This window comes from Macrobrachium nipponense, chromosome 6 (genome assembly GCF_015104395.2).
Source record: "Macrobrachium nipponense isolate FS-2020 chromosome 6, ASM1510439v2, whole genome shotgun sequence".
In the NCBI taxonomy this organism is placed as follows: domain Eukaryota; kingdom Metazoa; phylum Arthropoda; class Malacostraca; order Decapoda; family Palaemonidae; genus Macrobrachium; species Macrobrachium nipponense.
In genome coordinates this window covers 41,906,210-41,934,201 of record NC_061108.1, presented here as the reverse complement: position 1 = coordinate 41,934,201, position 27,992 = coordinate 41,906,210, and the positions used below count along the sequence as shown (strand labels likewise).

Here is a 27,992-nt window from a genome sequence, read left to right as displayed (position 1 = left end):
TATGGAAGAAGAAGTAAAACATCGGGTACAGGCAGGCTGGAACAACTGGAGAGTGACCTCGGTGTGTCTTTGTGACAAAAGAGTGCCGCTTAGGTTAAAAGGAAAATTTCACAAGACGGGTGGTAAGAACAGCAATGCTGTATGGTACGGAAACAGCAAGCATGAGAAAAGCAGAGCAGAAGAAGATGGATGTGGCAGAAATGAGAATGCTTAGGTGGATGTCTGGGGTAACAAGAGTGGATAGGATCAGAAATGACTACATAAGGGGGTCAACTAAGGTGGTGGAAGTATCAAAGAAAGTGCAGGAGGGGAGGCTGAGATGGTATGGACACCTGTTGAGGAGAGATGAGGACCACGCTGGGAGACATATTATGGGGATGGAGGTGCAAGGAAGAAGAAAAAGAGGGAGACCAAGAAAGAGATGGAAGCACTTTGTGAGAGGAGACTTACATGAGAAGGGAATTGATGAGGCAGAAGCGCAAGATAGAAATAGATGGAAACGGCTCATCCGAAACGGCGACCCCATATAAAAATGGGAACAAGCTGGGAAGAAGAAGATTGGCATATTCTAAGCTTTTAGCTTCTTAGGTTTAGATGTCAGAATCTTAGACTAGGCTACAGTAGCAACCGCTAACATAGGCTAGGCTTATTGCTAAGGTACATATGCTAAAGTCCTAATATATGCAGTAAAAATGGGGTCGAACATTACATGCAGTTAAATATTACTCAAGTATGTACAGTATTTTGCCTTTTAGGAGTCATATTTCTTCCATCGGATTGGCGTTGTAACCCTAGTACATGTGTTGTAGGCCTGGAAATATAATTTACTGGTGTGTTTTTATTGGGCTTGGAACGGATTAGCCATTTATATGTAAAATGTGGTCCAAGATACGAAAACCTCATGATACGAAAGGCGCCTCGGAACGGATTAATTTTGTATCTCGAGGTACTACTGTATTGTGAGGGTCTAAATATCTAATTCGGTAAATTACCTCAAACAATAAGTATTGTACGTATAACTTAATGGAAAGTAAAAGCTCCTGCTCTCTCTGGCCCCATAGGACTTTGGTCACGCACATGTACACTGAATGACCAACATCCCAATCTTGAGCCAGACAAGGCGGGACAACATGAACATTTTTCCTAAAATCCTGTATGCCTTTGTTTACCGAAGCAGAAAATGACTTACCTGTTTGAAATGCAGCCATGTTTGCTGGTCCCAGCTTGGCTAGAGAGAGAAAAAAGAGAAAGAATGCCTCAAACATTAATGTCTGTACTCCATCAAAATGGATACCATAGAAAAACCTGTACTTTATCAAAAGAATGAGGGCCTCGGTGAGGTGCTCATCTGACCAGGTTCAAAGAAATTCATGTGATTTTCTCTTATTCCCTGCATAGTTGATTCCGCTTTGCCTCCTAAATACCACCTTTGCATTTTGTATGTATCCTAATTTACATGCTAGCAATAATGTTTTATTAATGACAGAAACAATAATAAAGGTTACAAAACCTGTGAAAATTACTGTTACATGATAGTAATAGTGAACATTCTCTCTCTCTCTCTCTCTCTCTCTCTCTCTCTCTCTCTCTCTCTCTCTCTCTCTATCCACTCCTCTCTCTCTTCCCCTCTCTCTCTCTCTCTCTCTCTCTTCTCTCTCTCTCTCTCTCTCTCTCTCTCTCTCTCTCCTTTTTGGATCTTTGTGGTGTAGTTATGCCATTCCTGGTGACATTGAATGATCCAGATGAGGAGAGGATCAGTATAAGCTTAAATTGGTCCAAATTTTATAACTTTGTGATTCACTAGAGATCAGATAAAAATGACTGGTGCATGAAAGCTTAGGGAACTGCTGGTATTTTTTAACATTGAAAAACTAAAATATTGTAGGAACTATTAATAACCTTTTTTATTAGTTGTGCTTGTGTGAAACATAAATCTGACGTGTTTTCATGATTTTTTCAATTCATTTCTCTATCAATATATGGAATTACTCTTACCTACTGTTAAATTTAGTTTATATTTTTGCATCATTAGGTGTGATCGGTGTTCAGAATACAATGAATCCACCATAGTCGTGTGGTGATGCATACACACCCCCCAAAGACAGCTAGAATCCGCAAATACTTAGAACCTCCTCTAAGTATGGTTATAACTGCCTATCTTGAAAATTCAAATACCAAATTTACTGAAAATATCATCCTACATCAAATATACCTTAAATTAGTATTGCTACAGTATTAACCTTTTCAATGGTCTTATTAATATAATTTCAAAGTCATCTTACACATTTTACTATTTTTAGTATTGCTTACAGTATTAACCTTTCAATGGTCTTATTAATCTAATCAAAAGTCATCTACACATTCTTGACATTAGAAATTTATATGTACAGCCTATAACAACACAACACACACACAACGAGCCACTGCTTTTGAATGGGCAAACATCATTATATTTGACCATCAAGGAGTGAAATTATACTATGTATATGAATGATTTCGGAGACACACATATATATATATATATATATACTATATATATATATATATATATATATATATATATGTAGGCAGTCCCCAGGTAACGATGGTGTCGGCTTACGACGTTCCGAGGTTACGACGCTTGTCAATAGACGTTATTTCCAGGGTTACGACGCATGTTCCAGGGTTACGACGCCTACAACGATCATCTGGGAGATGAAATAGGACACCAAAAATGGAAAATAATCAATATTTGAAGGTTTTTTTGATGAAAAATGCCATAAGAATGCAGTTTACATAGTTTTAATGCACCCAAAGCATTAAAAGTAAGGTTTTCTTAGGATTTTTGACGATGTTCCGGCTTACGACGATTTTCGGCTTACGACGCGTATCAAGAACGGAACCCCTGTTGTAACCTGGGGACCGCCTGTGTGTGTATATATATATATATATATATATATATATATATATATATATATATATATATATATATATATACACACACATATATATAATATTATAATATTATATTATATATATATATATAATATATATATATATATATATAGATATATATATATATATATATATATATATACCATATATCATATATATATATATATATCTATATATATTACAGAGAGAGAGAGAGAGAGAGTCCTTATGATATCAAAAGATTGAAATGAACCTCCGCCATATGTACGTATATCTTTCCCCGCGAGAGAGGGCTGAACTAAGTACTATCTATTTGTCTGTCTATCTATCCATATCTCATTCTACCCTTTGAGAGAGATAAAAGAAGGAAGAAATAGAAATAGTTGATCAGGGTTGGAAACAATTTGGACCATCGGTCACTTCCTGTCAATTAACCCGTAAACGCTGAGTGGACGTATTTTACGTCGACATTTTTGTCTCTCGGGTGCCGACTGGACGTATTTTACGTTGACATACAAAAGGTTTTAAAAAATTTGCGGAAAAATACTTATAGGCCACTAGCCGAAAACTCTTGAATCACGAGCCTTAGGGTATGCTGGGAGTTCACGGATCAAGGTGTTGTTTTGTTTACAATCATTACGCAGGCGCGCAAGCGCGAATTTCTTTCTTGCCTCACTAAAAAGTATCGGTGACACATCTCGGAAATTATTTCATCACTTTGACATAATTTTTGAACCATTTTAAATTAGCCGTTACATGTAGGATTATATATGAAAATGTGCGCATTTTTATGTAGAATACAACAAAAAAATACTCATGATTGTAGCTTTTATCAGTTTTGAGATATTTTCATATAAATAACGGTAAGTGCCAAAATTTCAACCTTCGGTCAACTTTGACTCTACCGAAATGGTATTAAAACGCAATTGTAAGCTAAAACTCTTATATTTAAGTAATATTCAATTATTTACCTTCATTTTGCAACAAATTCGAAGTCTATACCACAATATTTCGATTTATGGTGAATTTATGAAAAAACTCTTTCCTTATGTCCGCGCCGTAACTTCCGAAAAAAATCATACGTGCGATTGTGGTAATGTTTGCACCATTTTAAATTAGCCGTTATATAAAGTTTTATATATGAAAATGTGTGCAATTTCATGCACAATACAACTAAAAACAACTCATGGTTGTAGCTTTTATCAGTTTTGAAATATTTTCATATAAGTGACAAATTTTCAATCTTCGGTCAACTTTGACTTTACCGAAATGGTCGAATAACGCAATTGTAAGATAAAACTCTTATATTCTAGTAATATTCAATCATTTACCTTCATTTTGCAACAAATTGGAAGTCTCTAGCACAATATTTCGATTTATGGTGAATTTATGAAAAAAATAAAATTTTCCTTACGTCCACGCGGTAACTCTTCAAAAAAAATCATACGTGCGGTTGTGGTAATGTTTGCACCATTTTAAATTAGCCATTACATAAAGTTTTATATATGAAAATGTGCGCAATTTCATGTAGAATACAACATGAAATAATTGAAGGTTGTAGCTTTTCTCATTTTCGAAATATTTGCATATAAATCACGATAAATAGAAAAAACCACGTTCGGTCAATTTTGACTACCAAAATGGTCGAAAAACTCAATTGTAAGCTAAAACTCTTACAGTCTAGTAATATTCAGTCATTTATCTTCATCTTGAAACAAATTGGAAGTCTCTAGCACAATATTTAGATTTATGGTGAATTTAAAAAAAACGTTCCTTTCCTCGGCGCGCGGATTCTCCACCGCAAATCTCCGAAATGCGTACGTCGCATTCTCGGAATATTTGCTCCGTTTCATTTTAGGCATTTCATAGTTTTATTTATGAAAATGTGCGCAATTTCATGTAGAATAAAACGAAAAATATTTGAAGGCTGTAGCTTTTCTAATTTCCGAAATAATTGCATATATATATAAAAAAATTCCAACATTCGGTCAACTTTAACTCGTCAGATATGGTCGAAAACTGCAATTCTAAGCTAATATTCTTACAGTATAGTAATATTCAATCATTTGTCTTCATTTTGAAACAAATTGGAAGTCTCTAGGACAATATTTAGATTTATGTGAATTTTTGAAAAAAATATTTGTTCACGTCCGCACGTTACGAATTCATGCATTATTTTGTGATAATGTTTTCTCTGTGTTGCTTTTATCATTTTACAATGTGTTATATACCAAAATGATCGCAATTTATTGTACATTACAACGAAAAAAATTAACTCGTTACCTTTAACCGTTTTGCTCATAGCGCGATTTGGAATAAACAATTAATTAATATGAAATTTTGTTTTTGCGCTATCATAATATTGCATTATTTATTATAGAAATAATGATAAATTTTGTTTTTCATTTTCTGAATTGGTTTGCATACTAAACTTCAGGCAATGAAAAAAAAGGGAGCCAAAAATGAACTCTTAATCTTGAAAACTAAGCGTGCTGTGATTTTTTGAAAAAAAATTTTCCGCTTCTGCGCTCACTCCGAGGCCCCCCCCCGGCACACGGAAGACGATTTTTAATATACCCCTTCGGCGTTTACGGGTTAATGTGACATTTCAGACAAGCCCACCCTTCTTTCTCACTTCACAACTTAAAATGCAAAAGACGGATCAATTCTGTTTTTTAATTTTTTCAAATAACTTACTACAGAAATGCATAAGTATTGTAATAAGTGTATTATTATTTTTATTACAATTTGATCTTATTAATATCTGAAAATTACTCCTTATATGTATTAGGTAAATCATTTATTTATCATACAAAACAAAGAGAGAGAGAGAGAGGAAGAGAGAATTATTATTTTATTAATTATTTAATTGTACTAAACTGAATATTGCTATTTGAAAATCAGTAAAACAAATTATTAAAAATTTACACTATTTAATGAGTATTTCTCTATGAAAAGTCCGTGAATTGCCAAATTTTCTGTGAATAATTTATAGAAAGGTTCCACAGAAAAATCTGTGAATAGGTAAGTCCGCAAATCTTGAGAATGTGAACAGTAGAGGGGTTTACTATACAACAAAATACTGCTTGACTAACCTGCTAGGACTGTCTCTGTAATCACCCGTTTCCCACCAGGTGGTGTTGGAATGTTTACATTGTTGTCAGAATTCTTCATGCCGCGTCCTTGTGCAAATGGTGTGAATTAGCGTTAGTTAGTTACTATAATACGTATAGGTTATTTCTGGCTGATTTTCTCCTGTATGTTATTGTGCTTGTTTTCTTTTTTTCTTTAAGTCATCAACAAACAGAGATGAAAGCATTATGCTGTAATATAGGATAGAGTTTGTGGAAACCAAATGTTTTGGTTGTGCATGATGGCCACAATGGGTTAGCCTACCTGTTGAGATACAAGTGTGGTTTTCTTTTTGTGAAGATAAGGAGTGATCTGATCAGAGGATGAAAATTTGTGAAGGATTGGAAGTTGCTAGAGACTGATAGAGTACATAGACAATAAGTTAGGTTAGGCCATAAGCCTACTTAGTCTTTAACTTTTTTCTTCTTGTGATGCTTCTCCTCCTCCAGTAGCCTACCTGATAACCTAGGTTAATTCCTCTCTCACCCCTGCTCTGCCTTCTTTTGCTCCATGTGGCTCATGAAATAAACAATAGGTAATTGAGAAATATTCTATTCTTTTATATCGGTTAGAAATTTTGACAAAATTCTCTCTCTCTCTCTCTCTCTCTCTCTCTCTCTCTCTCTCTTCTCCTCTCTCTCTCTCTCTCTCTCTCTCTCTCTCTCTCTCTCTCTCTCTCTCTCTCTCTCTCTCTCTCTCTCTCTCTCTCTCAGTGATCAACCCTTTCTGTTTTCCCACCCCCACAATAGAGGTGTCGAAGCCCTGGCATCTGTCTGTAGCCCACCTTCTGGACCACTCTGGCATGTCTTGGGACCAAAGTTAGTGCCTTTCGCCACCTCTCTCCCTGATGTCCTGTCATACTAAAACATACAGGTATTTCCCAGTTATTGGCTACCTCAGTCATTGGCAATCCAATTTTTTGGGCTTGTCTAGCTAATAAAATTAGCAATTTTTTGGCACTAATATGCACCGATTTCCGGGTATTGGTACTGATAATCGGGTATGGGCACCAATATTTACCTTACAGAGGAGCCGTGTCCTGTTATCAGCGCCAAAACCAGTTATCCATGCTTATAAGCGCTGAAAATCACTGATTTTTTGTTATCAGAGATTTTCGCTTATCATCTGGCCGTCGGAACGAAACCCCGCCGATAACCGAGGATTGCCTGTATAAACAACTATATACCGCTGACCTGAAGGGAAGTAAGATTTTGGGTACAGTTTCCCATAAAGTAACATTGTTGATTTATGGTACATTTCATGCAATGGGGTTTGGTAAATTTCATGCAAAGTCCTAACCCATGGTTGAAAAACAAAACAGGCTCTGGATTATCAAATTTAAGCTAGAATCTTAGATTATTCCTTACAAAAGCACTTTAAAATATTTTTCAATAAATGTATGATGAAACAAAACTTTCCGCAAAATATCCTGGGAAAGTAGGCATGTGTCTTCTATGCGGTAAGTACAGTACTTCAGTAGTTTCAAAGGCATGCATCAATTGAGGCGCCCCTGCGACAAGGGCATAACCCAAAAATTTTAAGTTTTTTTAGTTAGTGCTGGATTTGGGCACCAGAGGCCGCTATTAACCACATGGAAGTTTTCAGGTAGAAAGTGGGTCTGTGTCGGTGCTACAAAGGGCTTCAAATTTCGAATTTCAACTTGATACAAATTAGTATAGGGTTAGATCTTGTGGGGACCCAGAAAAGCGTATGATTGAGCCAATGGGAGAGCCAGCTCTGTACACACCCGCGTGGCATTACTCAAAACGTGTATTTCTGGGTTATGCCCTTCTGGCAGGGGACTCCTCAATTCTACTGTTAATCGTTTGATCATGTTGCATGGTCCTTGACGACTAGCTGGTCTTTGCAAACTCCAGAGAGAAATTACTTCAGGACAGAGATCATCATCTTCAGCTTTGCCAGGAGCTAGGCATAGTGGTAAACCTGGAGAAGTCCAATCTGATTCCCAGCAGAGAGCTCTCTATCTAGGTATGGCTATAGACAAGGCAGTGGTGAAGGTTTTTCTGTCAGACCAGAGGTTGGAGTGGTTTCAGCCAGTGGCACACTTATTCCTGTCATGGCCTGAACAGCCAGCTCACCAGTGCCAGGTCCGTCTGGGGATTTTGTCTTCTATGGAGAAGTTGGTCCCTCATGGTCGACTTCATCTTTGGTCTCTGCAGTGGAGACTGAAGGATTTCTGGTCCCCAGCAGGAGATTCCCCTCTGCAGAGAGTTCTGTCAGAGGTGAGGAAAGACCTTTGTTGGTGGTTGGACGACCAGAATCTCTCGGTGGGAATCCCTCTACATTCTCCCCCTCCAGACTTTCTCCTGATTTTGGATGCTTCCATCACCGGTTGGGGTGCTCATCTGGAAGATCTCTTTGTCTCTGGTGCTTGCACATCATCGTCTTAGAGTTGAAGGCAGCTTTCCTGGGTCTACAGGAGTTTTGGGAGAGGGTAGAGGGTCATCTGGTTGTTCTGATGTCCGACAACACCATGGTGGTCGCCTATGTGAAAACGAAGGGGGGCGGGGGGGGGGGGCTTGGTGTCTCGTCAGCTCCATTCATTGACAGTTGAGTTGCACCAGTGGGCCATCGATAACTCAATGGAGTTTTCTGTCGGGTACATTCCGGGCAGGAGAGTAGTAGCCGACAAACTGAGTCGTTGGAACCAAATCCTGGGTATGGAGTGGCTGCATCAGGACGTGGTGGACAGGCTTTTTTCATGTTTGGGGAAGGCCTGTGCTAGACCTCTTTGCCACATGCTTCAACAGGAAGCTGGAGGTTTACTGTTCAGTGGTCTCAAATCCTCTTGCTCTGGCAGAGGATGCCTTACAGCACCCTTGGGACAACCTCGAGTTGTACGCCTTCCCTCAGTTTTGCCTGATCTGTCAAGTTCTGAACAGAGTAATGAGTTCTCAAAATCTCAGGATGACTTTGGTGGCTCCTATGTTGCCTCAAGCGGAGTGGTTTCTGGACCTTCTGTCTCTTCTGACAGAAGTTCCAAGAGAGATTCCCCCGTGGCCGCAACTTCTTTGCCAGCCTCATGTTGAAAGATTTCACCAGTTAATAGAGTCCCTGTCTCTTCACGTCTGGAGACTATCAAGTATCTCCTCCGGGCGAGAGGGTTTTCTCAATAGGCTGCAGGATGGTTGTCCAGTTATCTCAGGAAATCCTTTGTCAGCAGTTTACCAAGGGAAATGGGCGGTCTACTGTGATCGGTGTCATCAACAGGGTTTCTCTCCACTCATGCTTCTGTTCAGCAGATAGCAGATTTTTTTTTATCTTCCACAGGGATGTGAAAGGTCTTTCTGTTTCAGCTATTAGAGGTTACAGAGCAGCCTTGTGTTTGGTGGACATCTCTTCATCCTGGGAAATCTCCTTGTTGTTCGGGAGTTTTGAACAGTCCCGTTCTCTAAGGGAACTCAAGCTGCCCACGCGAGATCTTTCTCTTGTCATGGTTTGAGTTATGATGTTAAACACACCAGGGGTTGAAGGCCTGTAGCTTTCAAATTTGTCCCGGAATTTGTGACTAAGACCCAGAATCCGTCGGTGCATAATAACAGATTTGCATCGTTTTCCATTCCCTCATTGAATTACTGTGGACAATGATCTGCAAGAGCTCTTGCTTTGTCCCGTTAGAGTGATACAATACTATCTAAAAAGGACTCGTCACCTAAGACCTAGGTGTCATAGACTTTTTGTTAGCACTGGTCAGTCCAGAAGGGAAGTGTCTAAAACCACGATATCATTCTAGCTGTTTAAGGCGATTAAACAGGCTTACTCATCTATTGATAGTTCTGTTACTGAGTGTGTGCAGGCTAGAAGACATGACATCAGAGGTATAAGTTCCTCTCTGGCATTTAAGAAAAACTGGTCTTCATAGAATTATGAACACTGGATCTTAGTTATGTCAGTCCACGTTCACTTCCTTTTACCTAAAGGACGTTGCCCACAGGTCTTTGGACACTTTCCTTGGGTCGTGTGGTGGCTGCCCAACAAGTCGTGTAATTCACCCGGCCCTCACAGGGCTATTTGTATCTTACCTAAGATGATTGTTTGGAAGAGAGAATGAGTGAGTTGACTGGTCCCTTTCTTTCTCTTTATTCCTTTCTTCTTCCTACAGGCGGATCAAAGAATAGATACGTCATATGCTGGAATTGGTCTGATACAGGTGAGTAAGGTAGTTATACTGTTAGTGGTGTTGCATTGTGAATATGCGATAGACAAACCTGCTAATCAGTAGCAAGTGCTCCTCTCTCTAGCAAGGGGAGTGAGAAGTGGTAGCAAACCCCTGTGGTTCATATGGTTTGTTACATGAACAGTCAGAGTTTTCTTGTGACCCAGGAATGCAATGAATCTGTCCATATATCATTGTATTTCTACCCAGATGGCCGAGATTTTAGATATCCGATTATCTATTTCTCATGGGCTTCAGACCCCCTTCGTTAGAACTGTTCTTCTAGGAAAGTGGTCAGGTGGGTTAACTCCCAGCTGGTTTAGGATACTTGTACCTCCCACCAAGTATAAGTCTATCCTATTGTTAAGATGAGGGTTTGTTTGACATATGAACAAATGACAAATATCTTATCAATTTGTATTTTTCATAGCTAACAAACCTAAAGTTTTAACGTTTACTGCCCGCTTCTAGCCACCCCTCAAATTTTTTATCCTGGATTGGGGTGAAAGACCAACGCGTCACAAGGTGCTTGCTTGGTCACTGACCAACCTTCACCTCATATACGCATGAGCTGCCAGATCTCACAGATTCCTTGCTATACAATCTTTGATTGTTTTAATCATTTACCAGCTGACACGAGAAGATTTATTCTATTGTTAAGACCTCAGGTTTGTTAACTATGAAAAATACAAATTGCTTAAAGCATTAGGAAAGATAAATGCTACTCTTGTGTTTGACTATTGAAGCAGCCAGAGGCAGCACAGTATGCACCAGCTGTACTGATGTTCCAAGTTTGGTAGCTTGCATCTACTATGAGGCACCATATCTATGGCCCAGAATTGTGGGTGAAGTGCTGTCTCCTGTCTCTGGTATATTTACAGACATTGCACCACTCACTGCTCATCATGCATCCATTCTTACCCGTCTAGATATTGTGTCTTTATGTATTATTACGACTGCAGGTTCTATTCACTCCATTTGAGAAACACCCTAATTTCTTTTCTCAAACTTATCCTCAACTCTCTTCCAGCTATTTTACCCTACAAACTTTCAACAGTATCATTTGCATACACCAAAGTCTTCATTATGCCATATGTACAGACTCATTTTTCTTGTTACTCTCAGAATTTTTACACATTAAAAAGTAGAAAATTATAATGGAGAGGAGAGGACTAAAAATGACCATAAGCAAAACCAAGCTTATGGTGACTTACAAGTAACCAAAGGAAAATGTGCAGTATGGAAAGTGGCCATGTGTTTTAGTAAGAAAGGAAGGGAAGTTTTAGGGGTTGTCAGTGCTCCTTTGCCTCCTGTTAACAGAACGTTATAGGGCACATTTCAAACTCATCATGTCTCAGTTATAATATATATTATTATATTAACGCCACAAAGTAGATAAGCCCGCCCTCCCGGTTCATTTGCAAAGGGGCATAGTACATATCTGTTCAAGGTGTGGAGGTGAACACTATATATACAGTACAGTGTTTCAAGTGTGTGACAAATGGTGTCAGGATTATAAAATGTGCCTTACATAAGAGAATTTTGATACCCCAAATGCTTTACAAGTGCAAATGGCGAAGAGGGGAAGGGAAATGAAGAACATTGTTGTGAAAGATAAACAGATCTTAAAAAACAAAATTTCTGTTACTTTGACATTAAACTGGATTGTGAAGGAAGATTTGAAAGCAGTAAGAAAAAGAACAGCTACTTAACAGGTAAATAAAAGTCTCCCATTAGTAGAAATAGCTAACTTAAAATGGGTATACAGGTAAGTCTTTTATGCCCTGTGAAACAAACATGGGTAGTGCCAAGAAAAACAGATTTTGGAAAGGTGAAAATAGAATTTTATAGTTCATGCCTTGAGTATGGTGGGAAGATTGTGTTACAAATGGGGATTGATGGAAATGTGGTATGAAGCGGCTGCAAAAAGACAAGTCTTGAAGATCAAGATTAAATTAGACATGTTGAGAAGGGATGAGAAACAGTTGGTCAGAAAAGCATATGTAGATGTTTAAGAAGCAAGGTGAAGAGTTAATCAGAAGACCCAGGAATTCTCAGAGAAAGGGTATAGATGAAGAAGAGATCTGATGAGAGTTTAGGCAGAAAGATGACAGTATCTTTATGATTTCTTTGCGTCACTAGGTAAACTTCATAAGTCAGTCGTAACTGCTACTACTACTACTTCTTTCCCACCATTATCCCTACATTAAGGGATTGGTTACCTGATGCGCCTTCTCCACTGCCTTCTATCAAAGGCATTACCCTCCACCAAACCTTTTCTCTCCATATCTTCCTTCACTTTATCTCGCCATCTGATTCTCTGTCTCCCTCTCAATCTTCTTCCTCTAACAGGTTCCTCACAAGCCTTCTTCACTCTCCTCGTCATCCATCCTCAACACGTGCCCATATCACCTCTGTAATCTTTGCTAAGCCTGCCCTTCTTCTTATTTCATCATTTTCCAATCCCTCAAGCAGCAATACTCCTATAATCCCCCTCAGCATTCTCATCTCTGTTCTCTCAAGCTTTATTACCTCTTCTCTTCTTAGATCCCATGTTTTTGCTCCATACATTAGCACTGGTCTTATCACTGTGTTATATATTTTGACTTTTAGCTTGACTGGTATTTTCTTATCACATACCACTCCAGCTACCTCTCTCCACTTCCCCCATGCAGCTTTTATCTTGCTGTCAACTTCAGCCTCACATCCTCCCTCTTGGCTTAAAGTAGATCCTAAGTATTTAAACTTTTCTGCGCTATTACTATTCTGTTTCGATCTTCCCTACTGCTCAGCAAAACCTATGTTTTATTCACATTCACCTTTATTTAAGCCGCCCCTCTCTAAAGACTCCAACCCTTCTCTGTAGGTCCTCCTCATTTTCAGCAGTAATCACCAGATCATTGGTGTACAACTACTCCATAGCTCTTCATTCCTGATCCCTTCACTCAACACATCCGTGACCAGCACAAACAAAAATGGGCTTAATGCTGACCCCTGGTGTAATCCAACACTAACTTCAAAGTTTTAACTATGCAACTTTCCCAGTAATTACATAGCTATAGTTTCTGTTATTCGCGGTAGCGACACTTAATTAGTGTGTAAGTGACACCAGTCTTGCCCCCTAGTGAGAAGGCTAGGAACGACACAGCCAATTAGCTCATTCCGTTTCTGCGACACCTGGTGTTGGCAGCAGTTATCATTTTTTGCTGGTTATATGCCGGATTTCGATTATACAAACCGAAATTGGAGTAGCTTCAACCAAAAGCTTCAGAATGAGTTTTTTCCTTGTTTTGTTAGGTTTTTACTGAAGTAGTATATCATTAGTTTGCATTTACAGCAAAATTACAGTTAATTGGTCAGCTGCTCATTGACGAGTGTCGGACTATAACATGTAAACATTGGTTTGTCGGACCGATGTTTACAATTGTTACTGACTAGACATCATTTGATAATATGTTTCAGTAACGATCTTTTGATTGAATCATCTTTACAATGAGTAAGCAACAAAGTAAAATGTTGCTGAGTTAATAAGCGTAATAATGTAAACATTGCATTAGTTACCTTTCTGATAGAGTAGCTTAATAATGTAAACATTGCATTTGTACCAGAACGATGTTGGTGTTGAATTTTAAATCCAAAAAGCACTTTTGCAGAATTAGTACTTATTATTGTTATTATAAAGTATTAATATAAGTTTTTCATCACTTTCGCTTAATAGCGTGTTCGCTACTGCAACGTTATTACAATATATTTAAACACTTATCAATCTTTCCTTTACAGAATTGTTATAAGTGAAAGGGTGTAATGTAGCAGGAGAGAATTAGTCATGATAGGCTTTCGGAGGACAATCTATTAAGATCCTATTAAAAGCAAGAATAGAATGATTATTAATTATAGGAAGCAACTTTCATAGTAAACGTACAAGAATCCACTACATAGAGAACATCCTTATAGAGGGCTGCACTTAAAACAGTTAAGGGAACAAAGTAATGTTGCTTTAGCAGCTGAGCCTGAATCAAAACACAGCTGTTATGTAGTTAAGACTGATAAATATAGTACGCTTGCCGTTAAAGCTATTAGCTTATCTAGCGCCGAATTATTCTGTCTGATCCAGTCTTTAGTCTTATAATTTACGTAAGATTATGTTTTGCATTTATCTTATAGTTAACAGAAGCGTTCAGCATTGCAGAGCATCCAGTGATTGGCACCCAAGTGTCCATTAGCGCCCAAGCGTACATTGACGCCTGAGTGTCCATTGGCATCTGAGTGTCCATTAGCACCCGAGCGTCCATTGGCACCCGAGGGGTCCATTGGCACTCGAGTGTCTATTGGTGCTGAGCACCAAGTAGCGAACAGTGGTGCCTGAGCACTATATTTGTTAGTGTAACTTGCCCAGTTATTGTATAGCTGTAGTTTTTACAGCTAAATAATTGCTGGGTAGGTACTAATAATATTTCATTTTATTATAAAATATAATTTTTCTTGTAATACATGAACACCTAGCCAGATAACACACTATTCCAGTTTTTAGTGTTTTTTCTCTCCTGTTACTAGCCCATTAAGTTTACCACTTGCTCCTTCACATGGCTCCCTCACTTCCTTCCCATACCATTGCCAGTTGTGTTGGGGTTAGCAGTGTTAACCCTGTGATAGTGAAGTGTTGTGCAGTTGAGAAGGTGTTGTTCATCCCCTGATTCTTCTAGGCAAATGTCCCTGTTAAACTCCCCAGCACCTGGGAGAAGGCATACTGGTAGCCCAAGGGAGTCAGAGGAATTTGCCCACGGACAGTCGCCCCCTCAGGCAGTCCTGTTGTTAAATCCCAGGTCCAGACAGAGCACCATTGGAAAGGCATTTCGTGAGTGTTTTAAGCTCTGAGGAGTTGTCATCCAGGTGCTAATGGCACTTTATTGGTGATTCTCACCCACTGTAAAGGAGGACTCTTAATGTTTCGCCTTCTCCTGTCCATCCTAAGAAGGTCAATGTGTCACGAGAGGACCAACGTCCTTCTTGCAGCTTCTGGGACAGTCCAGAATGCTTTTCACACGATGACAAAGGCTTGGAGGGTAAGTGTAGTGAAAGGATGCCCTCTTCTAGATTCGAGGAAGTCGTCCTCTGGGCGTCCATCTGATGAGGCTGCATGCAGGACAAGTTCTGAGTTTCTGTTGGCACCAGACCTTTATCCTCCTGTGCTCCCTACTCCGGATGGTTCCTCTGTATTAGAGTCTAGCTCTAAAAAGCCTATGACAACTGAGCATCTTTTGGTGCCTGTGCTTCCTTCTCTTGGCACAAGAGCAGAAGAGCACCCAGTGGCGCATCAGCTTCCACAAGTGGCTGAGCACTCATTGGCGCAGGAGTGCCTAATGGTGCATGTTTTACCTCTTCTTCAAGAGCACTTACTGGTTCAAGAGCTACCACTGGCGCAAGAGCGCATACTGGCGCCCGAACGTTCACTGGCTCCTGAGCGTCCATTAGCTCCTAAGTATCCATCAGCGCCCAAGCATCCATTGGCTCCCAAGTGTCCATTGGAAGCCTGAGCGTCCATTAACACCCAAGGGATCAGTAGGAAGTTTTCCTACAACCATTGACAACAATTACATCATCTGTCTTACCGACAGTGTCCCAAGTTATGGCTGTCTCTGATCCTTCAATTGCAGCTATTCAAAATAAGTTGGACAGTATTTTGGGTTTTTATGAAGTCTTCGGTACCTCCTGTTCAACCTTAAGCGAACTTGTTGCCACTTTGATCAGCTGAAGAAGAAGAGGATAAGGAGTCGTCTGTGACGTCTTCACAAATTGCTACTTTACTACTTTGTAGCAAATTCTTCAGATTCTTTCTCGCCAAGGCTTCATGACACACACTGCTCCTTCTATCTAGCTGCAAACAGACTTGTCCCATGTTTCTTTGGCAGAGGAGGAAGAATGAGATAAGGAGACTCCTCCAACAACCTACAAGTTGCCTCTTCACTATTTTCTACTGAATATTTCTGACTCCTTATCACCAGTAGCTCAGACTTCGCCAGTGTCTTCATATATGAGAAATAATCAAGTATGTATGAGAAATAATCAAGTAGATTCATCTAAGTTGCTTATCTAGTTCTTTCCTTTTCTTGTAAGGTGATGAAGGAAGTTAACTTTTGGCTTTCTGAAAAGAGGGAACAGGGAAAGGTTAAATTTAATTTCCCATTGTCACATCTTTTGACAGACAATATTTTTGGATCAGAATTAGACCATCTTATTAAAATTATCTTCCATGTGTTTGTAGTAGTGGGCTTCCTTGATTGGACTGTTGGAGCTTTGGGCCGCAAAATCAAGGAATGTTCAGAGCTGGATGAAGATTTTTACGGACCTTTAACGAGTAACTTCCTACCTGGATAAAGGTATCTGGGACGGTTCCCTGGAATTAGCTTCTCCCTTTATGTTGGGTATTCTGAAGAGGAGAGAAGTGTTCTTTCACCACCGAGGAATGTCTTGGACACAGGGGTCCACCCTTCTTTACTCTCCTCTGGATAATAAACACCTTTTTCCTGAGGATACAGTGATTCAAGTATTTTCTGACCTTCAGATGAAGTCAACCCAGACCTCTCTCTCTCATTGAACCAAGCGCTCTCACGTTACCACTCCTAGTTACTCTCTTCTCCTTCCACATGCGTTCAGCCCTTTCATGGCAGGGAACGCTATAGGTCATTCCCTAGATCGGGGGAAGAGTACTTCTCAATCCTAGAACCATTAGGAAATCATCCTCCAAAATCCCTGCCAAGAAGTGAAGGGGCAGTCCTCCATACACCTGCAGGAGCAAGGTTCCACCAATTTGGATGAACTGGGAAGCAAGACGAGCAGAACCTTGGATCGTAAAGTGTTGAGAGACATTTATTGCCCTGTCAAGAGAAGTTTTGTCACTTGCAAATGAAGGCCATAGAGTTAGTAGTAGTCCAGTAACTCCTGGAGTTTTACAACTGACTATTAGTAAGTCCCCAAGGCCTCAGGGGGGGGCTTGAGACCCATGTTAGATGTAAGCACTCTGAATGTTTTTGCCCGAAGACAAGATTCAAAATGGAAGCGAATCAGACGGTTTTGTTATCCATTCGTCAAGAGGATTGGATGGTGTCCATTGTTATGGACGATGCATTTTTCCATATCCCAATTTGCCAAGACTCAACGAACTTTCTTTGTATTGTCTTCAGAGAGAGTACCATTTCAGAGCTCTGTGCTTCGGGCTTTCAACAGCCCCACAAGTGTTTACTCATATCTTAGCTCCCATTGAGAATGGCTGCAACTAGTTGGGATGAAAGGAGGAAGAAGTTAAGTCCCTTCTTCCTCTGAGCCTCAACCTTGTACGTATTCTATTCAGACACATCCAATCCCGGTTGGGGAGATCTGGGAGACAATGGAGCATTGGGGACATGGGGTGTTCAACAGAGAGAGTGGCGCATCAGTTTGAAAGAATTGACAACTATCCATCAAGTGCTGTTGGATTGTCCGCTTGGACAATACAACAGCCCTCTCTTACATCAAGAAACGGGGAGGAATGCATTTTTTCTCTCTGTGAGGCAGCAAAAGCCCTTCTGTTATGGATAGATAGGAATCATACCAGATTCCTAACAAAGTTCATACAGGTGAAATTCAACATCCTGGCAGATGAATTAACCTGCAAGAAGCAAAATCTTCCCACAGAATGTTGTTTTTAAGGAGAACTAGCTCCTCCTGATCGGAACTGTGGAAGACAACTACAGTCGAGTGCAACCCTGTTCTATCAGAGCTGGAAGTGCCTTATGGTAGGGAGAAGAGTGGAACTCTCTGCCTGGCTAGATGGTCTGGTATTTCCTAGAACCAGAAACCCAGACCAGATTTAACCCAAGATGTAATGGCAAGTACATATGCATCTCGTCCTCGGATTAGGACATCTTGCCATTTATCCTAATGGTCTTTATCTTTTGAGACTCAGATTTATGAAGAGCATTTGCTTCCTTTTAGTAAAGCTAGTGACATTAAGTACAACCTCTACTTCATTAGCTTTCAAGAGATATATCTCATACGTCCATTTAGCATTCGACCTAGTACTGGTAGTATGATCATCATCATTTCTCATAGCGTAACAACTAACAACAACATAGCGTAAGAGAATTATTTGAAGTGTTAAAATTTAGACAGTACTTTGAAAATTTTAATTACTGGCATGGTATTGAGGAAGAAAGCATTGAACTCCCTCCTGTTGTCTGAACCTTCACCTTGTAGTGTAGGATCAAAGTTTAGGGAACCAAGAGGGTACAATGTACTCAGAGCACCCAATAGTTATAGTGGATAGGTTGTGGTTTTTACCTCAGTGTAGGTGACATAATAATCTGGTTGTTTTCTTTATGGTACTGTGCCCAGGACCAGGGTAAATTGTAGTCCTTGTGAGCAGTTGGAATCATCCTTGCTACAAGGCTCCCCTTTAAGTAGAGGCGACCCTTGGCTTTACTGCCATGCTACTACAGGTTAAGTTGAGCACCAACCAGAGTCAGTCTCTACTAAAAGCTCTCTTAACTAACAAGGAACGACAAGCATTGTTTAAATGTTAGCAGCTTATCTATTATAATTCATTACATGACTTAATGTTTTAGAGTAGAGTATGTCCAATTTTCCCACCTCCTGTCAGTGTGGGAATTAGCTATGTAATTACTGGGTATGCATAGTTAAATTACATGATCAGAGCCCTCCCTCCTCCCCGCTGATAGATATAAGCGTAAACGGAACGAGCTAATTGGCTGTGTCGTTCTTAACCTTCTCGCTAGGGAGCAAGACTGGTGCCACCTACACGCTTATTGGTGTCGCTGCCGCCAAATTTGAATCAGTACTGCTGCGAATAACAGAAACTATATCTATGTAATTACTGGGTAAGTATAATTAAAACCTTGTTTTTTTTATATATATAAAAAAAAATGTTCTCTTTCCCCAATTGCTGTTATCACTTTTATGCTTGTTCTTTTATATATCATCTCGACCAGCCTAACCAACTTTAATGGGACTTCCCTTTTCCTTAAACACCAAAACATCACTGCTCTTGGGATTCTGTCATATGCTTTCTCTAGGACTATAAATGCACAATAGTGCTCATGGTTTCCCTCTAGCCTCTTTTCCTTTAGCTGTATTACTATGAAGATTGCACCCACCATCCCTTTTCCTCTCATGAATCCATACTGCTGTTTCCTGTAACAAGTAATTTGATCATTTCAATTTGGAACTCCGGTGGACCTGGTGATTTACCATTCTTCATTTTCCTTAATGCTCTCTTCACTTCTGTATCCTGTGTCTCCATCACTGGTCCCTCCACCCTCTGTGTTTCCCCCATCTCCTCTCTCTCATTTTCAGTATTTAACAGTTGTTCAAAATACTCTCGCCATATCTTCTTAATGTCTTCATCCCTATAGTACAATATATTTCCATCACTATCCTTGACGACACCTAATTTGCCCACATCCTGTTTCTGCCTTTTCCTCAAGTTTGAAATCTTATAGATATCCTTTTTTCCCTCTCTTGTTCCTAGTCTTTCATTCAGCTGCTCTGCTGCCCTTCTAATAGCCATACCTACCCTCCTCGCCTCTTTCCTGTTTTCTGTACTTTTCCTCTGCACCATGTGCATGCCTTACTTTCCAGTCCATAAATGCTTTGATTTTCTTTTAATTGATTCTTTTACACCTCCATTCCACCACCATTTTTCCCCTCTCGACCTCTCGACACTCCATATGCGGTTGTTCTTCCCTTCTTCCCACCAGTTCCTCTGCTTCCGCCATACATATTTCTCTCATGTCTGCCCAGATATTTTCCACTCTGTTACCCTGTCCAAATTCTGCTTTCCCCCTTTCCAGACATCTCTCTCTAACAGTTCTCCTAAATTGCTCCCTCTTTTCTCCTTCAAGGTCTCAATTCTAGATCTCTTTCTCTTCTTGGGTTTTCTACCTCTCATTTTAAAATCCTTCATTACCAACCAATGCTGTTTAACACACGCTTCTCCCAAGATCATAAGTCAATCATAACAAAGGTACACAATTCCATAAAATAAAGAAAACATATACATATGTACATACGTAATATTTGCAGAGGGTGAAGGTAAAATTCAATCAATTTAAAATCATGTACTAGTGTGAGGGCTAACTACAAACAAAAGAGAGAGAGAGAAATATGTCATACATACATACTTTATGCACATTAAGAATGTAGTGGACTGTAAATAAAAAAAAAAAAAAAAACAGTAAGTATGGGTACTCACCAGTGATGAATGTTGATTTAAAGATGATGACTTAGCAGTGCAGTACGGTGAATGATGATGAAGATGACTGCACAGCATTTTTCTTTCAGGTTAACAACGTGTAATTTTCACAGAATGACATTAATGCAACTCTTAGTTACATCTCTTGACATATTGTAGTTCGTTAACAAATTCATGTTAAACCGCCCTGACCGAACAGCATCATCTCCAGGCCATGTGAGTTAAACTCTGGAGGGTTATCATCTTTAAAAAATGCAAATGGGATCACATCTTATGAAAGTGCATTAACTATATGTGCTGTAATTACAATTCTTAGCTGATCGACCCAACTCAGCTTGGGATAACTAAATGTTCTCTCTCTCTCTCTCTCTCTCTCGTCTCTCGCTCCTAACTCTACTCTCTCTCTCTCTATCACCCCAGCCACTCTCTCACTTATCATCCCTCTCATTCTCTCTCTCTCTCTCTCTCACCCCATCCACTCTCTCACTTCCTCACCCTCTCATTCTCTCTGTCAACCCTCTTCTCAAACTCCATCCTCTTTGATGTCATTGATGTTTGCCCTATTCATAAAGAAACTAAGTCTACGGAGATAACCAGCCCCGTTTCAGGGAATCCCTTCTCACCCCCACCCCATTCGGAGGGTGTGGTAGGATGAAACCCCATTATAAACCATCTTAGGGGTCCCCACTATAACCCTGCCCAAGTTTCATCCCCATTGAACCACCCGTTTGGCCATGATTGCATGACAGACGGACAGACAGACATAATTTCCGTTATAGTAAGATGTAACATAGTACACACAGATTGCACCAGCACTCTTCTCTGAGGTTAAGAAGGTAATTTTCACTGAACAACTCTTAAATTCTCTGATATGTTTTACTATTACATCAATGAATTAATTTTATTAATCCAGCAAGACTGAACAACGTCATCTCGTGATCTTGGAGGTCTTGGTGACAAAAACTGTGAATTACCTACTGCCTTTGTATGTTGTATTTTAAAAAATATAAATAGTATATGTACACAGAATTTCCATACAGATTTTGCATTTGTAGTATACTAGTATGCACTTCAGAAATTAAACAAAGTTTGTGAAGGGATATCATCTTTGAAAAGTTCAGTAACTTTGTGAATTGGTATTGCATCTTGTAAAAGTATACACACTTAACTGTAGGTGCTGTAATTACCTTTGTATCATATTCATGCATGTACAAAAATAAAAATAATACATTTTTAATAAAGATTTTACACAAAAGCTTTAAAACTTATAAATTTACATAATGAATTAAACACTTGCAGGGTTTTGCAGTGTTTCTGGAGTATTCACAAATGTTCCCACTATTGTGAAGAACTTGCATACGATAATTATTTAGGTTCCATTGAAAACTTCACGTTATTGTGAATTCACGCAATTAGAATCGTGTAAGTTTAGGGTATCACTTAACCCGCTTAACTGTGCTATTAGCCAGATATCAGCGCCACTAATTGGAGATTGGCACTGCTAACCGGAGATTGGCGCCAAAAATCCAGTTAACCCATAAACGCCGAATGGACGTATTAAACGTCGAGTCAAAATGTCTCCCGTATGCCGACTGGACGTACCATACGTCGACTCAAAAGTTTTTTTTAAAATTCGCAGAAAAATACTTATAGGCCTACCAGCCAAAAACTTTTGAATCACGCGCCTTGGGGGATGCTGGGAGTTTACGGATCAAGGCGTTGTTTTGTTTACAATCGTTATGCAGGTGCGCAAGCGTGAATTTCTTTCTTATTGCACTAAAAAGTATCAGTGACACATCTCAAAAATTATTTCGTCATTTTGACGTAATTTTTGCACCGTTTTAAATTATCCGTTACATGAAGTATTATATATGAAAATGTGTGCAATTTCATTTAGAATACAACAAAAAAATACTCATGATTGTAGCTTTTATCAGTTTTGAAATATTTTCATATGAATAACGATAAGTGCCTAAATTTCAACCTTCGGTCAACTTTGACTCTACCGAAATGGTCGAAAAACGCAATTGTAAGCTAAAACGCTTATATTTTAGTAATATTCAACTATTTACCTTAATTTTTCAACAAATTGGAAGTCTCTAGCACAATATTTCGATTTATGGTGAATTTATGAAAAAACTTTTTCCTTACGTCCGCACAGTAACTCTTCCGAAAAAAATCATACATGCAATTGTGGTAATGTTTGCACCATTTTAAAATTAGCCGTTACATAAAGTTTTATATATGGAAATGTGCGCAGTTTCATGCACAATAATTGAAGGTTGTAGCTTTTCTCATTTTCGAAATATTCGCATATAAATCACGATAAATAGAAAAAAAACCACGTTCTGTCAATTTTGACTCTACCGAAATGGTCGAAAAACGCAATTGTAAGCTAAAATTCTTATATTTTAGTAATATTCAATCATTTACCTTCATTTTGCAACAAATTGGAAAACTTTCTTTCCCTCCGTGCACGGATTCTCCGCCATAAATCTCCGAAATGCGTACATCGCATTCTCGGAAAATTTGCTCAGTTTCATATTAGGCATTTCATAGAGTTTTATATGTGAAAATGTGCGCAATTTCATGTAGAATAAAAGGAAAAATATTTGAAGGTTGTAGCTTTTCTAATTTCCTAAATAATTGCATATAAAAAAAATTATAAACAAATTTTGACATTTGGTCAACTTTAACTCGTCCGAAATGATCAAAAACTGCAATTGTAAGCTAAAACTCGTACAGTATCGTAATATTCCATCATTAACTTCATCTTGAAACAAATTCGAAGTCTCTATAACAATATTTGGATTTATGGTGAATTTAAAAAAAAAAAAATTTTTACGTCCGCGCGTTACAAATTCATGCAGCATTTTGTGATAATATTTTCTCTGTGTTGCTTTTATCGTTTTACAATGTGTTATATACCAAAATGATCGCAATTTTGTGTACATTACAACGAAAAAAATGTAAGTTTTTACCTTTAACCGTTTTGCGCACAGCGCGATTTGAATACAATTATATATGAAATTTCGTTTGTGCGCAATCATATATTGCATTATTTATATATGATAATGATAATTTCTTTCATTTCTGATGGTTGCATACTAAACTTCAGCCAATGACAAAAAAAGGAGCCCAAAATGAACTCTTAATCTTGAAAACTAAGCGTGCGGTGTTTTTTTGAAAAAAATATTTTTTCCGCATCCGCGCTCACTCTGAAACACCTCCGGCACACGGGAGACAATTTTTTTTTACCGCTTCGGAGTTTAAGGGTTAATGGCGTTGCTAGACAAGCGCCATAAAATTGGATAGCCGTTAACTGATGCTGCCATTAACCAGGGTCTGCCTGTACTCCACACTACTGTTAAAAATTGTTGAACTTTACTCATAATTAGTACATTATTATTTTGTGTATCATAATTTTTCTGACAAACAATTGTTTGGTGTTCTTTTCCTTTCACAAAATAATTGATTATAATTTATGACTAACTCTTGATTTTCAGGTGAAACTTGTGGAAACCCCCCCAAAACCAGCCATGACAAGTGTCCACACTCAAGTAGGACAGAAAATTCAGACCATCCAGCGGCAGCCGGTGACTAATATCCGTAAAACCTTGTACAGAAGGATAACTAGAAAAAATGCAAAGGGTGAAGTTATCTCTGTGAAAAAGGTAAGATAGTATTGTTTTATTCAACTTCAATGTTAAATTTGTAAGTTATTTTGGAAAATGTTATGTCAAAACTAATATTTTTAAAACTTTGAAATAGTTTATCGTATGGCTTCAGTGATAGACAACTAAGCTAAGTTACTTACTGGAAAATTATGTAAAGCCATACTGATGCAGTACATTTTAATTATTTACGGCATCAGTAATGACAGTATGTGTTGGGGATGCAGTCATTGTTATTCTTCGCAAGTGTATTGAATGACCGAAGTTTGTGAATTGGTGGAATAAATTCCATGATAAATAAAATTTCTGTTAGGTATTAATTGCAAAAACCAATTTATACATATATTGGCAACATACTGATGTAAATTTCTAAGATATTTCTTTTTTTTATATTTATGTTTTATGTGTGTGTATATATATATACTATATATATATATATATATATATATATATATATATATATATATATATATATATATATATACACACACACACACACACACGCACACACATACAGTGGTCTCCCCATATTCGCGGGGGATGCGTACCAGACCCCCCGCGAATAGTTAGAATCCGCGAATGTTTGGAACCCCCCTCTAAAAATGCTCATAAACTATCCTAAACATGCAAACACCAAAGTATCCCTAAAAAGACCATCTTTCATCAAATATACATAAAATATCCTATTATGGTTCATATTAATCTTTGAAATATTATTAATACGGTTTTAAAGTAAATCTTACTTTTTATGTTTATACATAAATACATACTATGTACGTACTGAATGACTTAGTTACGTATGTGAAAATAATTCAGTCCCCCCATAAGTATTCAGTCATGCACGTTTTCTTTCATACTGTTACTATTTGAGACATCCATTTTCTTTTTACAAGGGACTATGTGAAATCACAAATACCCAATGTCTACTTAAAGTATTATCCTACATCAAATATACCATTGAATTGGTATTATTAATATCATTTTAAAGTAATCTTAAACATTTTACCATTAGAAATATATAAACAGCCAATAGCAGAGAGAGAGAGAGAGAGAGAGAGAGAGAGAGAGAGAGAGAGAGAGAGAGAGTGAGTACATAAAACCATTAAATTCGTTGACCATTGTATGGCATTGTTACTATCCCAGCTCCCAGCGTCACTGGAGTTGAGGTAGGGAAATTGATACAGAAAAAGACGAAGGGAAGAATTTTCATTTGAAATTAGTTATCGTATTATTACTACTTCTATCATTATTATTATTATTTGAAAATAAAATGAACATGTGCATCTACCATAAAAAATTCTCTCATCTCAGTAAGAAAGAGGGGTTATCCTTACAAGTGAAATGGAAAGGTCATTTTCATCTCTTTAAAAAAATAATTTTGTAATTATATTACAAAATTCATAATTATTATTATTATCATTATCATTATTAATTATTAAAATATCTGAAATTATCAATAAACATTTTACATACTAGTACCATAAAAATTCTTTTATCTCGGTAAAATAGAGAGAAAGAGAGAGAGGAGAGAGAGAGTGTGTTTATCTCTCTCTGTTCTCTCAAAAAATACTTATAACGCTTCCAGCGAAAGAGGGAGGGAGAGTTACCACTATGACACATTATCTTGTGTGGCAAAAGAGAGGAGAGAGAGAGAGAGAGAGAGAGAGAGAGAGAGAGTTAACCTTAATTAAAAGTGACATGGATAGATTACTATTGTATTTCTTTAAAATACTATCACATAATATGAATTTTGTAATTACAGTTGTTATTATTATTATTATTATTATTATTATTATTATTATTATTATTATTATTATTATTGTTTGAAAGTATTAAAAATAAATAGTAAAAGTACTATAAAAAATCTCGAGTCTCAGTAAATGAGAGAGAGAGAGAGAGAGAGGAGAGAGAGAGAGAGAGAGAGAGAGAGAGAGAGAGAGAGAGAGGGTGGATTTCATGAGCACTTGATGGCAGCAACAAATCAGCTCCTTCCCCCTCCGGTCACTTAACTTGATACATATATCTGAGTTTTAGTACCTGGAGTTAGAGAAAGAATCTGACTGGGATTTCCTTCATTCTTCCATAATTTTTTAAATTTATAAGCTAAAATCTTACTAATTCACTATGGTATTTTCTTTAATGAATTGATATTATTGCTGTATAAATTAATATTAATATTTGAAAATAGTAAATCATTTATTTATCATACAAAAAAACATACATCTTTGTAGTAGAGAGAGAGAGAGAGAGAATTATTATTTTTATTATGTGATATCATTTAAACTTATTAAACTTACTAATACAGTATTAGTCAAAATTAATATTTGAAAATTAGTAAATCATTTTTGTATCATAAAAATGTATTTAGTCATGAAAATAAACATCAAAATACACTAATTAGTGATTATTTTCGTCGGAAAATTCCACGAATGGGCGAGTCCGTCCGCGAATAATTTCTAGATAGGTTCCAAAGAAAAATCCGCGAATGTGTGTCCACGAATCCGAGAACGCGAACTACGGAGGGGGAACACTGTATATATCATATATATATATATGGATATATATATTATATATCGATATATATATATATATATATAGATATAATAATGATAACTTGTATGAAGTATATTAAACGTGATGCTATGTATAAATAAAGGTTTTTTGCCACGAAGGAAAAAATGAAAAAGCGAGATAGCCAAGTACTTTCGGTCCTGTTCGGACCCTTTGCTGAGGCAAACTGATTTTACAGATAACAACATAGTCAAAAGAAAGCTTAATATACAAACTGACACTACAAGATTAGCAAGCAATAAGGGCGATTTTCACTCTACAGAAAGGAGGAGCCGCCTGAGGGTAGCCCAGGATGATTCGCCCATTCGCGGGATTTTCCGACGAAAATAATCACTAATTAGGGTATTTTGATGTTTATTTTCATGACTAAATACATTTTTACGATGATGTTTATTTTCATGACTAAATACATTTTTACGATACAAAAATTATTTACTAATTCTAAAATATTAATTTTGATTAATACTGTATTAGTAAGTTTAATAAGTTTAAATGATATCACATAATAAAAATCATAATTCTCTCTCTCTCTCTCTCTCTGTCTGCTACAAAGATGTGTTTTTTGTATGGTATTTTCTTTAATATCAATTCATTAAAGAAAATACCATAGTGAATTAGTAAGATTTTAGTCTATAAATTTAAAAAATTATGGAAGAATGAAGGAAATCCCAGTCTTCTTTCTCTAACTCCAGGTACTAAAACTGTCAGATATATCAAATTCTGTGACAGGAGGGGGAAGAACTGTTGTGTTGCCATCAAGTGCTCATGAAATTCCCTCCCCCCTTCTCTCTCTCTCTCTCTCTCTCTCTCTCTCTCTCTCTCTCTCTCTCTCTCTCTCTCATTTACTGAGACTCGAGATTTTTTATAGTACTTGTACTATTTGTTTTTAATGCTTTCAAATAATAATAATAATAATAATAATAATGATAATGATAATAACTGCAATTACCAAATTCATATTATGTGATAGTATTTTAAAGAAATACAATAGCTAATCTATCCATGTCACTTTAATTAAGGCTAACTCTCTCTCTCTCTTCTCTCTCTCTCTCTCTCTCTCTCTCTCTCTCTCTCTCTCTCTCTCTTTTGCCACACAAGATAATAATGTGTCATAGTGGTAACTCCCTCCCTCTCTTTTCTGAAGTGTTATAAGTGTTTTTTGAGAGAACAGAGAGATAAACAATCACTCTCTCTCTCTCTCTCTCTCTCTTTATGGTACTAGTATGTAAAATGTTTATTGATAATTTCAGTTATTTGATAATAATAATAATAATAATAA

The 27,992-nt window shown here is 37.7% G+C and overlaps 1 protein-coding gene across 4 annotated transcripts in view; it reads left to right on the top strand.

Moving 5' to 3' along the window:
- LOC135216120 (trithorax group protein osa-like) overlaps positions 1-27,992 on the top strand; it is a 596,580-nt gene that overhangs the window by 497,925 nt on the left and 70,663 nt on the right. For all 4 annotated transcript variants that reach the window (XM_064251166.1, XM_064251168.1, XM_064251165.1 and 1 more), the window contains exon 11: positions 23,975-24,142. In XM_064251166.1, the coding sequence (XP_064107236.1) occupies positions 23,975-24,142 (168 nt within the window). The remainder of the gene's footprint in view (positions 1-23,974; positions 24,143-27,992) is intronic.